The 12,001-nt window shown below is 35.6% G+C and overlaps 3 protein-coding genes across 3 annotated transcripts in view; 1 reads left to right on the forward strand and 2 right to left on the reverse strand.

The window, feature by feature from the left end:
• Positions 1–946: 946 nt before the first annotated feature.
• Positions 947–5,187, reverse strand: RpS26 (ribosomal protein S26). Its single transcript, XM_019043027.2, has 4 exons — positions 5,040–5,187; positions 4,079–4,256; positions 2,560–2,690; positions 947–1,099 (listed from the first exon to the last, which is right to left on the reverse strand). Exons 1-4 carry the CDS (start codon positions 5,040–5,042, stop codon positions 1,058–1,060), a joined length of 354 nt encoding a protein of 117 aa, XP_018898572.1. The 5' UTR covers positions 5,043–5,187; the 3' UTR covers positions 947–1,057.
• Positions 5,188–5,214: 27 nt separating this feature from the next.
• On the forward strand, positions 5,215–10,119 carry Spase12 (Signal peptidase complex subunit Spase12). The gene is made up of 4 exons (XM_019043028.2): positions 5,215–5,386; positions 6,422–6,481; positions 6,855–6,941; positions 9,165–10,119. Exons 1-4 carry the CDS (start codon positions 5,348–5,350, stop codon positions 9,300–9,302), a joined length of 324 nt encoding a protein of 107 aa, XP_018898573.1. The 5' UTR covers positions 5,215–5,347; the 3' UTR covers positions 9,303–10,119.
• Positions 10,120–10,828: 709 nt separating this feature from the next.
• Positions 10,829–12,001, reverse strand: part of LOC109031490 (uncharacterized) — a 46,388-nt gene continuing 45,215 nt past the window's right edge. The window contains exon 34 of the mRNA XM_072299623.1: positions 10,829–11,069. Coding sequence (XP_072155724.1) covers positions 10,971–11,069 — 99 coding nt within the window. The 3' untranslated portion in view covers positions 10,829–10,970. The remainder of the gene's footprint in view (positions 11,070–12,001) is intronic.

Raw genomic sequence — 12,001 nt, forward strand, 5'->3', positions numbered from 1 at the left:
ACTAGTTTTACTTCAAACCATTAATATCTCAAAACTGCACTCATGCCCTTTGTCCTCCAAGCCCCTTAATTCGAGAGTCAGCTCAGTGTTTTAGATACCAGATACATTTCAGAAGAATGTCGTTTGTGCCCATATGAAATATCAGTCATTTCGGTACTCTGTGAGAAATTCACTTTAATTGCAATGGTTTTGAGAGTTTTTTGCTGAATCGGCTGGAGCAAAGTAGTACAATTTTGCAGCTTCCTCCAAAAATTCATTCTTTTTTGTTTTTTTAAGAAGTACCTAAAAGGGCAAACTGATTTTCATTTCTTATTATTGCCACACTTCAGTTTCAATTAAATTGATTACCTAATTCAGTTTCAGTAGGCAAGTGGTTTTAACTGTTCTTCTCTTATTTTCGCTAGATATTTATGTGAGAATTTCTTCATTTACGTCAAGAAAATAAATTCTTTAGCTTGTTTAATCTTAAGTCATTTCTATTATTCTATTCTTACACCAATCTTCACAAAAATATGACGGTTAAATTCAATAAATAAATAAAAAGATCTAAAAAAGGATAAAAATCAAGGGAAAAGAACTTTTGAAAATTTGATTTAGCCTGCCACATAACCATAAAAAAAGACTCATCAAAACCAATGGAAGCTTTTAGAAGTTTTTTCCACTTTCTCAAAAATGTCACTTAGCAATGTTCTGGACCTTTCTATTGATACTGTAGGTAACCATTATAAAGTTCAATATGGATTTTTTTAAGGCATCTTTTTACTATCATGTCATAAAATCGTGAACTTGTAAGGTGCAAATATTTTCATTATCATCATTGATACGTTTACAACAAAGGAATCAAGGCCATTACTACTGGTGGCTAGAGAGGGCCACAAGAATTTTGCAAAATTGATTTCCATCATATCAAAGGTTACGGCTTGCTTGAACTAGAAGATTCAATGAATGGCTTGTATAAAAGAAACTTTATTCAAGAATAATAAAACATAGACTTAGTTAACTTAATGATACAATTTCATTTTGTGGTCGTCAAAGTTTTCTTCTGAATGAAGCCAAATTACTTCCTGACTTGGGGACCTCCTTGCCTGTTGGCATCACTCTGTTGACAAAAAAAATGAAAAACTCATTAAAAGGCAATAATTGTAAGACATTTAAAAAAAAAAAAAATGAGTCCTATTTTGTTTGACCTAACAATCATAAAGTTTTCATGACAGTTCAGAATATTTCTACATTGCTTGAGTGTTGCGAATCACGATACTGATAAAAATATATCAACAGTGAAACTACCAGATGACGTATCTCGTTTGCAGTGTTTACAATTCTCCACTACCGATTTCTTTTTATTTGAAGGGGGGCGGATCAATATCAGTTCTTGGAATTTTCTGAGTTTTCTTTGCATAGAAAAGATGAAACACGGAAGTTTTCAAGAATTGACATTGAGTCGTTCTCCATTGAAGAAAAAGTATGACAGGAGGTCTAAAACAACGCAAGCAGAGATACGTGGTCTGGTAGTTTCACCATCGAAACAACAATGTTACCCAGATCGAAATAATGAGAATCAACGCAATTACTTTTTTGAAACCACAACTAGAAAAGTAGTTTGGACCCAGAATTCAAGCCTTATCTTGAATCAGCGATAGGTTTTTGAGTACAGGATGTTAAGTATTCTAGGAGAGAAGCACCAAATTTCTAAAACATCAAACAACTTCTCAGTCCAAAAATTGTGTGCAGAGTAGGTATGTCTAGATACCCATAAGCTGTAAGGTTCTAGAACCCTGTATGCCATAAAGCAAGCATCCTTTAATATATACAACAAGGCCAGCTTAATCATTACATGAAAATCAACACATAATATTTGAGCAAGATTTCTGATTTTATCGATCTTCTGGAACAGTGATAAAACAATTCATCACTGTGACGCTGAACTCAATATGCTCATACAGGTGTCACACTTGAACCTTATTAATGAATCAATTGTTAGCCTAATGTATTTAGGGAATTTTCAGAGTATTTCTAAACTTTCATAGATTTAATGGTAAGCCAGTGCTATCTGGTGGCGGTTACAAGAATCATTGATGAAGAGGTGATTGCAGTACTGCCAAATGTTGTGAAATTTTTTTTTTCACATGATTGTTCTAAAATTTCGTTTTTATTCAAAAACGTTGGATAACTGAGATTAACTTAATTTAAAAATTAAAAAATACTGAACAATAATGGTGTTTAAAATTTGTGACATGGTCGATGACTGCTCTGATTAATTTTTTTCACAACCTCCTGACCTTGTAAAGCTCCAAAAATTGAACTTAACCATGTCTTAGAAGTAAATTCTCTACCGAAGCTTGAAATGGAAGACTTGTGCTAATCAATTGACACATTGCTACAGGTAAGTTGAAGTCATTGATAGTTACAACAGATTCTGCTGTGCTCTATCTGGTTCATGGTGCTCAAATTCAGATTTAGCTTGTGCAATTACAACAAAATAATCACTGCAGTTCCATCATGATCATAAGTCACTGAATGTACAGAAGCCAATAAAGGTCACATAGATGAGAAACTTACCCTGTTGAAAGCACGCTGTGGTGGTGTCCTGATACGTCTGGTGGCTTTACTCCTGTTTCGGACTACTTTTGAGTGAATGGCGCAAGATACACAGTAGTGGAGCTTGGCGTACAATTTGGGGAGTTGGTAGGCTGGAAAAAATACAAATAGATTTGGGTGAAAACACTTGCTCCAACCATAAAAGGTAAGAGAAAGCTCTACGGATCATATCAAGTCAATTACACAGTAAATCCTTCCTTTTCCCAGTTTCTTTACGATTTTTCACTTACTCCTCTTTGAGATAAACTTTACAGTTGGGTAAATACAGCATGGTACAAGAGTTGTACATTCAAATAGATGCATTAAAATCCTGTCTAGGATTTTGGTTGAGTAATATTATTTATTGTTTGCTTCCTTCAATGCCAAAGGAATTGAAAGATGAATCGGCACATATTAATATTAACAGGTCTAAAATTCATTCAGCAAAATACATTGGCATTCTTGGGTACACAATCAATCAGGATTTGTTCTCACATACCAAGCTGAAATTGCCATTTGCTCGAGACGAACAGAAAATAACAGATAGAATAACAGATGGAAGTACTATGGAGTTTTTAAAAAGGCACAATCCGTGCTTACTATGCAGCACATGCTGAGGGCATCAATAGCAAATCATTTAGGCCACTCATTTGGATAGAATGTATTCTAGGGACAAAGAATTTTAAGTTTACTTCAAATTATACTCTTTGCTTCCTTCTTGGATGCAACATCCATAAAAAAGAAGCCTGGAGACTGAAGACCTTATTCCCAACGAGAGATGAGACTATTGGGATACCAGCTTATAGTGATTTCCCAGGACCCTTCCACATGTTCAGGAACCAAGGTTTTAATGATCGGAATTTTTACCTCAAGATCCTAAAGTGATTTAACAAACCTAAGTAATTTAATTGAACGTGAATTGCTCCTAAAAAAATTGAAGAGCTTTAAAGGGGTGAATCTTCGTGATAGAGGGACAAGAGCTACCACTACCTTTTACGCTACTTGACAGCCAATGTCTTGGAGAAGCAATTTATCATAATCTACAAGAATATGTAAAACACTTGAGAACCAATAACTGGGAGTGTTATAAATACTGAATAATTAATGATGTCAAAGTTGAGGGAATAAAATACAAATATACAAAAGAATTAGAGAAATGGATGCTTGCTGACATAATGAGTTAGAGAGCGACAGATGTCAATGATGTTAGTCCGCAATCACACAACTCGATTGCGGTGTCTAAAAATATTCGCCTCTAACTTATTCTTCAAAAGGAGAACAAATTGACATCATTCCTTAAAGTTTTCGTAGAATTTTCTTCGCACAAAGGAGAAAAATCACGGCAGTTTGAAAAAATTGCCGATAAGTAGTTTTCCGTTTAAAAAATTAAGTATGACAGGAAGTCTGCGTCATCACATATCGAATTACACCATTGATGTCTCTCTTGTCCCTCGATTGCTTAAATTTAATTCATGAAGAGAAGTTTAGGAAAACTACTTACACTGGTAAACACTAGCTTCAGTGATATCACGGACAGCTGCAGCCTCTACGATGTTACGAATGACGAATTTCTTGATAGCTTTGTCTTTTGGTACACATCTGGCACAGTTAGTGCAACGAACAGGTTTGACATGACCACGTCCATGTTTGGACCGTCCAGCATTCCTCCGCTTACAGGTCTGTCAACAATTCAGTAAAGCATTACAGGAATCTTTGGAGACACTAATGGGATAAAATTTGAGAAGAGGGGTGAATGTGGGCAAATTTGGCTGAGTGAGTTAGATAGTTATTGTGTCAATTGGCGTTGTCTTCGTTGGCGCAACTTAGAAGGTTGTACATCTAGGAGCCTCTACTCCTACAGAAGCTTTGAAAGTACACTGATGCGATGTCTTCCTATCTGAAGTTTATCTAATATAGATACAGAATAGTTTCTCTTGACTCAAGATTATCTCCCTATGGACTGGAAATTTGCCTTTGTCTCGCTACCATCTTACTGTCATTATTTCATAGTAAAACTTCCAAATCATTGATTCCCTTTGATGGTGAGACTTTAATGAAAGCCAACTCTGAGCACACATAGGACAGATTGAATAATTTGATTACAGGAATTACGTGAAAAATGAAAATTTCACCGTGGGCCATTTGATGACTTTTGACAGATATGACAGTAACAGTATCCTATGTTGCTGGGCTTAAGTAGAGACATTTGCTGAATCAAAAGCTGTCCAGCTTATGAGGTACATAAGGAGTAAATAGTTCAAAATGTAGGAGATAAATTGAGTTATTTAAACGACAAAAAAGGGATAATTTGGATCATTCACGCCAAACAGAGGCCTAAGTCCGGACCTGTGGCACACGTGTGCAGGGTCATTATCGGAGAACTGCGGGGTGGTTCTAGATTCCGGCATGATTTAAACTCTTCAGAAACTTGTAATTTTGAATGATAAAAGGGTCTGACCTACCATTTTGGAGAACTATTGGATAAAATTGAAGAAATCTTGCTGAAAAACACAGGCTTCAACTACGCGTGCAGGATCGGGAAAGAGGTTGGAAATTACGATTGCTGGTGAAACGCGAAAAACTATGTTGATTGTTGGATGGTGATGTTCTTTGTTTACGTCGGCGCAAAGTTAACCTAAAATTTTGATGTTTATGTGCTTTTGATAAGAATTTATCATGACGTGGGTTTAGTTGCAATCAATATTCAATATCTAGTATAATTTTAGTATTGTTCTACGTTTAAAATTTTAAGGCAGTATCCAATTTCAAAATGAATGTGTTTGATCGGTTTGAAATTCCATTGCATATGGTGAGTTTTAGTGGTTTATTTAAGACTATCATTCTTCATCGCTGCTCTGCACTAGCATAGATCAAGTTTATTGCACTGAGAATATTTAGAAATATGTTAAGTAGAAATCGTTTGTATTGTTAAATTATTCAATAAACTGCTAATCCTTTGAGTTGTGCAAATGCCCACCAGGCCGATTATTGGAAGTTCAAAGCAGCCCAGTAAGGCATCGAATTGCGATATGTTGCATGGTTAAGATAGGACTATGTCTTATTGTGTCGGGCAGATATAACTTCAATAATTGGGCCACTGAGCTTGTGCTCAAATACCCATCTCTTGAGGTACCATTGATTCTGACGTTGCTTTCACACACCGATGAACTCGCCTTCTAATGATATTCGGAAGAAGATTTCAGAAATACCCTATGCATTCTGAATGATGCTTAAAGTACTTGTCAGGTAACAATTTTAAACATGCGTTACAAACAGTATATTTACTCTCCAATCAGCTGTAGTTTTTGGCCTGCTTTTTGACCAGTTACATGTTCTTATCAATCTTTTCCATATCCTTCGCATCTGAGCTATCTATCTGGAAGCGATAATTACATCCACAGCTTGAAAACAATTCATATCTAAACTGCAAATCCTGGGGCTCTAGCAGAACTTTCTGTAACTACATAATGAAGAAAGTAATCAGGTCCTCTATTTTTTATAGACCTTGAAATTCAGCTTCAAAGTCCTAATATTTTTCGAGCAGTCTTTCTGTTTCCAATATTTCCATAAATCTGTGATTAGGTGTTAGCAAGTCTTTTGATCCACTCTATTTTAGCAAATCTCTGTAGTAAGAAGTTGAGGGTTTAAATAACTTATTTTTTAGTGCAAAATTTCATGAATGACCCTGAAGTTATCAGCATACTCTACGCACCAATACTTAAATCTACTTTTGTGTCAATCAGATTTTTCAATGCCGAAGAGCTATATTTTTTTCTCTCTTTCTGAGTCGAGTGATTTTTCTTTTAACATTGAATAAATATATTTTTTCTTATTTTTATTTCAGGATTATGATGGCCAAAGAAGAGCTGAAAAATACTCCAAAATTATCATCACTCTATTTGGTGTAAGTTATAAGCTTGATGTATTAAACCTCTACCATTCGTATGGAACATGATTGTCACTGTAATAGTTAAGGGAGATACAATTATTTTCCTGCAAAAAGTAAAAGTTTATCATTATTTGTGATTGTCAAAGTGGAAAAGGGATTTTAGTCTTTTGATGTAAAATTTTCGGCAAAACAAATTTTTTCTCAGCTCATTTTACTGCCAATCCGGTCTTATTGAGACACCTTTTTTATGACATGAAAATCCCATCTTACATTTTATTCAATTTTGTTTTGAAATTTTACATGTGTTTTTGTTTTTGTGCGTTTGTTATGATGTGTCCTGTAAATTTTCCCTTTCTTCTCTGAATTACAAAAATCTTTATTTTTTCAGGCTGTTGGTTTGATATGGGGTTACATAATTCAACGGTTCTCTCAAACAGTATATATTCTTGGAGCCGGTTTTATTTTAGCTACAATTGTGAGTAAAATAGCTCTGTCAGTTTCCATCATCATATTCCACCATATTTACCGGTTTTTGCGTTTGGCCCAGATATTCCAGACCAAATTTTCATCAAAAACCAAAGTCTGTCATCGGTGTCAAACTCGCTCCTAATGTAAACAAACGAACGGCGACATAGTCCGGACATAAACAAAGCGTACCCAGAGCGGACTTCCTCGAGATGTTCCAGACTCAATTTCTCAGCGTTAGCGTTTCTTCACCTCGACAAAAGAACTTTCGTCCGCGTCTAACATTTATCCCTTTCGTAAAATCAAATATCAGTTACCCCGTTGATCTGTTCATGGTGATTTCAAGTGAAATTGCGGCGAGATACTCCAGACTCCTAATGTAAACAAAGCGGCCTGTACCTGGTCGAGATGTTCCGGACTCATTTCTTCATTTACGTTTCTTCATCTCGACCAAAGAAGTTTCTCGCGCATTCAAAGTAACATTTTCCGGTTCCATTGTTAGAGAAGAAACAAGTCATTTTGTTGTAAGTTAGGATAATATTTGTGTTGATTAAGTGGCTTGAGCATTGGACTACCTGGCTGCGCCTTGCATAGCTGCCTCTATATCAAGATGATTGGGAGAAAAGCTTACTGGTTGATGTGCGAATCTGAATCCTAAATCCCTGGGAACGGTAGTTGTGAAAACCAGACGGATGTACAATGCTAGGTACCTTGCTCCTCACTCACTTTCTCATGGATGTTCACTGGTCTCTCCAAGGTTCTGGTTTTGCGATGCGTTGAAGCCAATGCTTTAAGTTTAGCTATAACAACCAGGCTTCGGAGATACTAATTAACAATCCTAGCAGTCACCAAATTCTCCAGCAAACCCGCATAGTTGTCTATTAACAGCTGAAGAAGCAATGGAAACCGTATTTACCTATGACAACAAGATTTTTTCCGTTGGAACTCTGATAGTAAGTATGAGGGGGAACTATCACCTTTAAGGCACGTTTCTCCATGAATTTTCTTGTTTTTTGGCATCAAACTAAGTAGAACTCAAGGAAAATGAGGCAAAACTTTACAAGTTACCATGTAAGGTTCATCTGCTGAAAAAATAGAATAAAGTCTAAAATTCCTAATGAACATCACCAAGATGGTTCTGCCACCAGCAGTTCATTTTTTAAGGCACGGATCAAATACGGTTATCTATTATTCTCACGGTGCCCATCAAATTATAGGTAAGAAACCTAGTCCTGTAAAAATAATGGCATGGAATGACGGGCCCTAATTGGTGACTTGACCATCCCCAATAAGTTATCGAAAGAATTTACTTCTTAAAAGATCCTTTGCGAATAAAGCCAAGTAAATATGCAGATAAAAGTCCCGTGTGATATGTGAAGTGTACTTATTCAAAGTAATTTCAAAGGGAAGGGATGAAATGTTCAAAAGGTAACGTCCAAATTTGCAAAGTTGTAGAGGCGCTAGGCACAAATTGGACAAGGTGCCGCTAAGTAATGATTAAATGAATTTTTTATTGTTATTAATTACGGAAAAGAGGAAAAGAGAATCAGGCCGAATGCCAAAATCCAAAATTCGAAAAGTGTAAGGTGGTGTAGGAGCCGAACCTTCTTCGAGATTACGCGCGGCGAGCGGCAACCTGATTGGCTACGAAGATTGCCGAGCATGGCCGAAGGCCTACTCGCCGCTTGGTAGGTGTTGACGGCGGTTTGACAAACAGCAGTTTTTGGTGAAATGTGGTCCGGAATATCTGGGCCAATCTGTTCACTCATATTTACCGCATTCTTTGCCTGTAGCTCAAATCTTTGCATAATTTGAATAGACATACCTACCAATCTCGTTCCATCATCACAATAATCAGTCAATCATCATCAAAGCCTGTTAAGCATCTTCATCTCTTTTTTATCTTGTTTTTTATCAATCACATCACACCAGAAGCTAGAAGTAAAATTCATTTTTGAAAACCTCTTGAGAGGTAAAACTCTTATTTGATTTTGAGAAGCAGACATGAAAATCTCCTATATTCATGACTTTATATTTTAGTCTTATTTTTTTCCTTGCATGATAAAGTTTTGTAGCAACATGGCGTGCAAAGAAGTATTGATGAGTGAACTTGAAAAATGTGTGCCTCAAGGAAAGGAAAAGATGCTCTCAGTGAAGAAATAACAGTAACTTTTGTAACAGCTTACATACATACTGTATTAAATCAGTAATATCTACTTCTTTTTAATTTCAGATTGCCGTGCCCCCATGGCCAATTTACCGGAAGAAACCTCTCCAGTGGCAAAAACCTAGATCTGATGATGCAAAAAAAGGAAAAGCAGCCCCAGCCAATACGGAGCAGAATACTAATAAAACGAAAAAAAAGAAATGATGCTAAGTTAACTACGTTTGTTTTTACCTCCAACTGAATCCAGTATTTCACTATCAGTTAATTGCAATTATTGGTATGTTTTTTTTTTTTAATTTGTTAAGCTCGTTCCTACTGCACAGCCTAAAGGACCAAAACCAACCTTGTTAACGTGGAAAGTAAATAATTAAAGTAAACAATCGGAATTTCATGTTGCACGTTATATTGATTCAATTGATGGAGTTGGGTCAGTTGCAACACAATTGTATTTAGATCCTCGGAAGAGAAGACCATTAGTCGAAACTCAAATTTCTTAATCTTAAATTCACAGTGTTATTGCTTCATGGCAAAACTTATAGGTCGGAATCATCCTGTGTAATACAGTAGATTATACGTGACATATTTCTTCTGTAGTTATCACTTAGTCACGCACACATTTTCAAGAGTGCTACACTGACACCACCAAACAAGACCCTGATTAAAGAAACCATGATACAAGTACTTCGTTGGAGTTGATTAATATCAGCACAAGATAAATGATTGATAAATGCCTCTGCTGAATTAGAATATGGAAATTTGGCTATTGCACTAACGTTATTTTTCTCTTCTATTACGTTTTTACCTATTAAATATACTTCATCTTTTTTTATTTTTATTTTTTTGTCATTGCATTTATGATTCAGAGATAGAATCAATTGCTTCCAAATTGAACCATCAAATATGTTTTTACAATGTGTTTAGTTAAATTTCCTTTATTTGTTCTAATTTTGTGTGATTTTTAATTTTAATTAATTTTCTCATTTTCATCTCAACTTTTAATAAAAGATGTTTTTTAGAGTAAGTTTCATAGTTTTGCTGTTCTCTCAAATCTAAACTTTTTTTTTTACCAACTTTTCTCAACAACATGACATCATATTACTTTTTTGATAATTGTCACACTTGTTTAGGTTCTTCATCTAGGTTGTTCATATAGGTGACCTTAAAACTTTCACAAGTTTCAAATATCCGGCTTAGATTTATGGGGAGATCCTACTACCAAGATCATTTTAAACCCTAATCAAACTTTGAAATGTCTCAATTTAAGCCTCTTTTGCATTAATCTCCTATTTCATTGTATGGCAATGTACGTGCAATCCTTGTTTTTCCTCTCAAGGACAGAATAATAATAAGGATATCATAGTTTCTTGGAGTGGTGGGAAATTTGTAAATTCTTTATTTTTGATTTTTTACTCTGTCAGAATTTGTTCTTAAGGCTGGGTGTGGAGTTGAGTTTTCTACCAGGGTTTCCACATCGTATTTTTTTACTTTTAGGTATCCCTTTCTGATGAACCCTTCTAAACTGGTTCAAACGGAACATAGTAGGTAAATATTATTCTTGAGGTAATGAGTAAGCAGTCCTTATTTGGCAGTTTTTTACTCAGTTGTAGATTTCAATAAACAAGTATCTGCCCTCTTGCCATCCAACTTCTTTCTCAAAAGATTAGAAAAACTTATATGTATTAAACTTGAATCATCTGGGTATTGTAATAAAACCACTAAGAAAGAAGATCATGAGGGTTGATTGTTGATTTTTATACATTTTTTCCTGAGGTATAAATTGACAAAGAGGAATGCAGTCTTTTATTTTGATTTCAGACTTGTGTAAAAGGCTGAAAAATTATGCCTCCACATTTGAGACGTAGTCCTGAAGCACTATAAAGCTGTAACTTTGATTGATTTAACGACTAGAGATGTTTCCTTTTGCCAAGTGGGTAACCATTCACTCCGCTGGTTCCAAAACTTCAGTAAAGCCTGCAAACAAAAGAATCAAATATGTAGAGTAGACATTATTACTTTTTCACTTGCCTTCAAAAAAGTGTTTCAGGGAATTTTCCTCCAAACAAAAAAAATTGACAAAGGACTTTGAAGCAACTTTCAACCTTTCTTGAGTAAATTATCAAATCTCTAAGTGAAATACTGCAGCGCAATTATTTGAGCCCATATGATTCTCATCCTTTCATATTTTATAACCTTGGTATTTTTCGTGAAAAAGCTCAGGCTTTCTCTCTTGTTAGGAACGATAAAAATAAACATTCAAACAAGAAGATATCACAATCATTATTATTTTGTTAAATGTTGGCATTCAATGTTGGTACAACATCTCCCTGAAATATCATTCCTGTTTCATATAATGTTGTTTCAAAGTTTACACAACATCCCTTTCATATGATGACTCTTTCTGGGGGGATATTAAGGCAATACTAAAACAATATTGCTTTACGAAGTAGAAAACCTTTGTGATCAAGTTCCCAACGAGAAAGCGAGTATCGTTCAAGTGTGCCTTCATTCCGGCGGTTATGTGTTTTGATGAGCCACATGGGAACTTGATAAAAATTTTCTCAGGTCTCAAAAAAGTGTCAAGTGGGCCGTTCCTGTCAAATCGGGTCTCAACTGCTAGTTGACGAACTACCAGTTAAAGGTAACTTCCAGTTCGACCTGAAGGAGAGTCTTGTCACTGATTTTCAACCTCTAGTTACTGAACAAAGACTACTTGCCAAATAGTGCATTAACATGATTTGTTCCCTCATATCCTTCATCAGGTTGTTTCTAATGTCTGGGAACCCTTGCCGAAAATTCAATTAGCAGTTGAACGAGAGGACAGAACAACCCCTGCAAAGAGGAGGGTGCGGGTGGCGGGGTCCGAAAACCGAGCCCAGGTAGTTAAATCAGGCTCTTTGTGAACC

This window comes from Bemisia tabaci, chromosome 4 (assembly GCF_918797505.1).
Source record: "Bemisia tabaci chromosome 4, PGI_BMITA_v3".
In the NCBI taxonomy this organism is placed as follows: Eukaryota; Metazoa; Arthropoda; class Insecta; order Hemiptera; family Aleyrodidae; genus Bemisia; species Bemisia tabaci.

Excerpts from the sequence above, each read along its gene's own strand:
- RpS26 (XM_019043027.2), bottom strand. Across the intron at positions 2,691-4,078 it reads TGAAGCTAGTGTTTACCAGT|CCTACCAACTCCCCAAATTG; the intron begins GTAAGTAGTTTT and ends TATTTTTTCCAG. Across the intron at positions 1,100-2,559 it reads CACAGCGTGCTTTCAACAGG|AGTGATGCCAACAGGCAAGG; the intron begins GTAAGTTTCTCA and ends TTTTGTCAACAG.
- Spase12 (XM_019043028.2), top strand. The coding sequence starts at position 5,348 with ATGAATGTGTTTGATCGGTTTGAAATTCCATTGCATATG. Across the intron at positions 5,387-6,421 it reads TTGAAATTCCATTGCATATG|GATTATGATGGCCAAAGAAG; the intron begins GTGAGTTTTAGT and ends TTTTTATTTCAG. Across the intron at positions 6,942-9,164 it reads GTTTTATTTTAGCTACAATT|ATTGCCGTGCCCCCATGGCC; the intron begins GTGAGTAAAATA and ends TTTTAATTTCAG.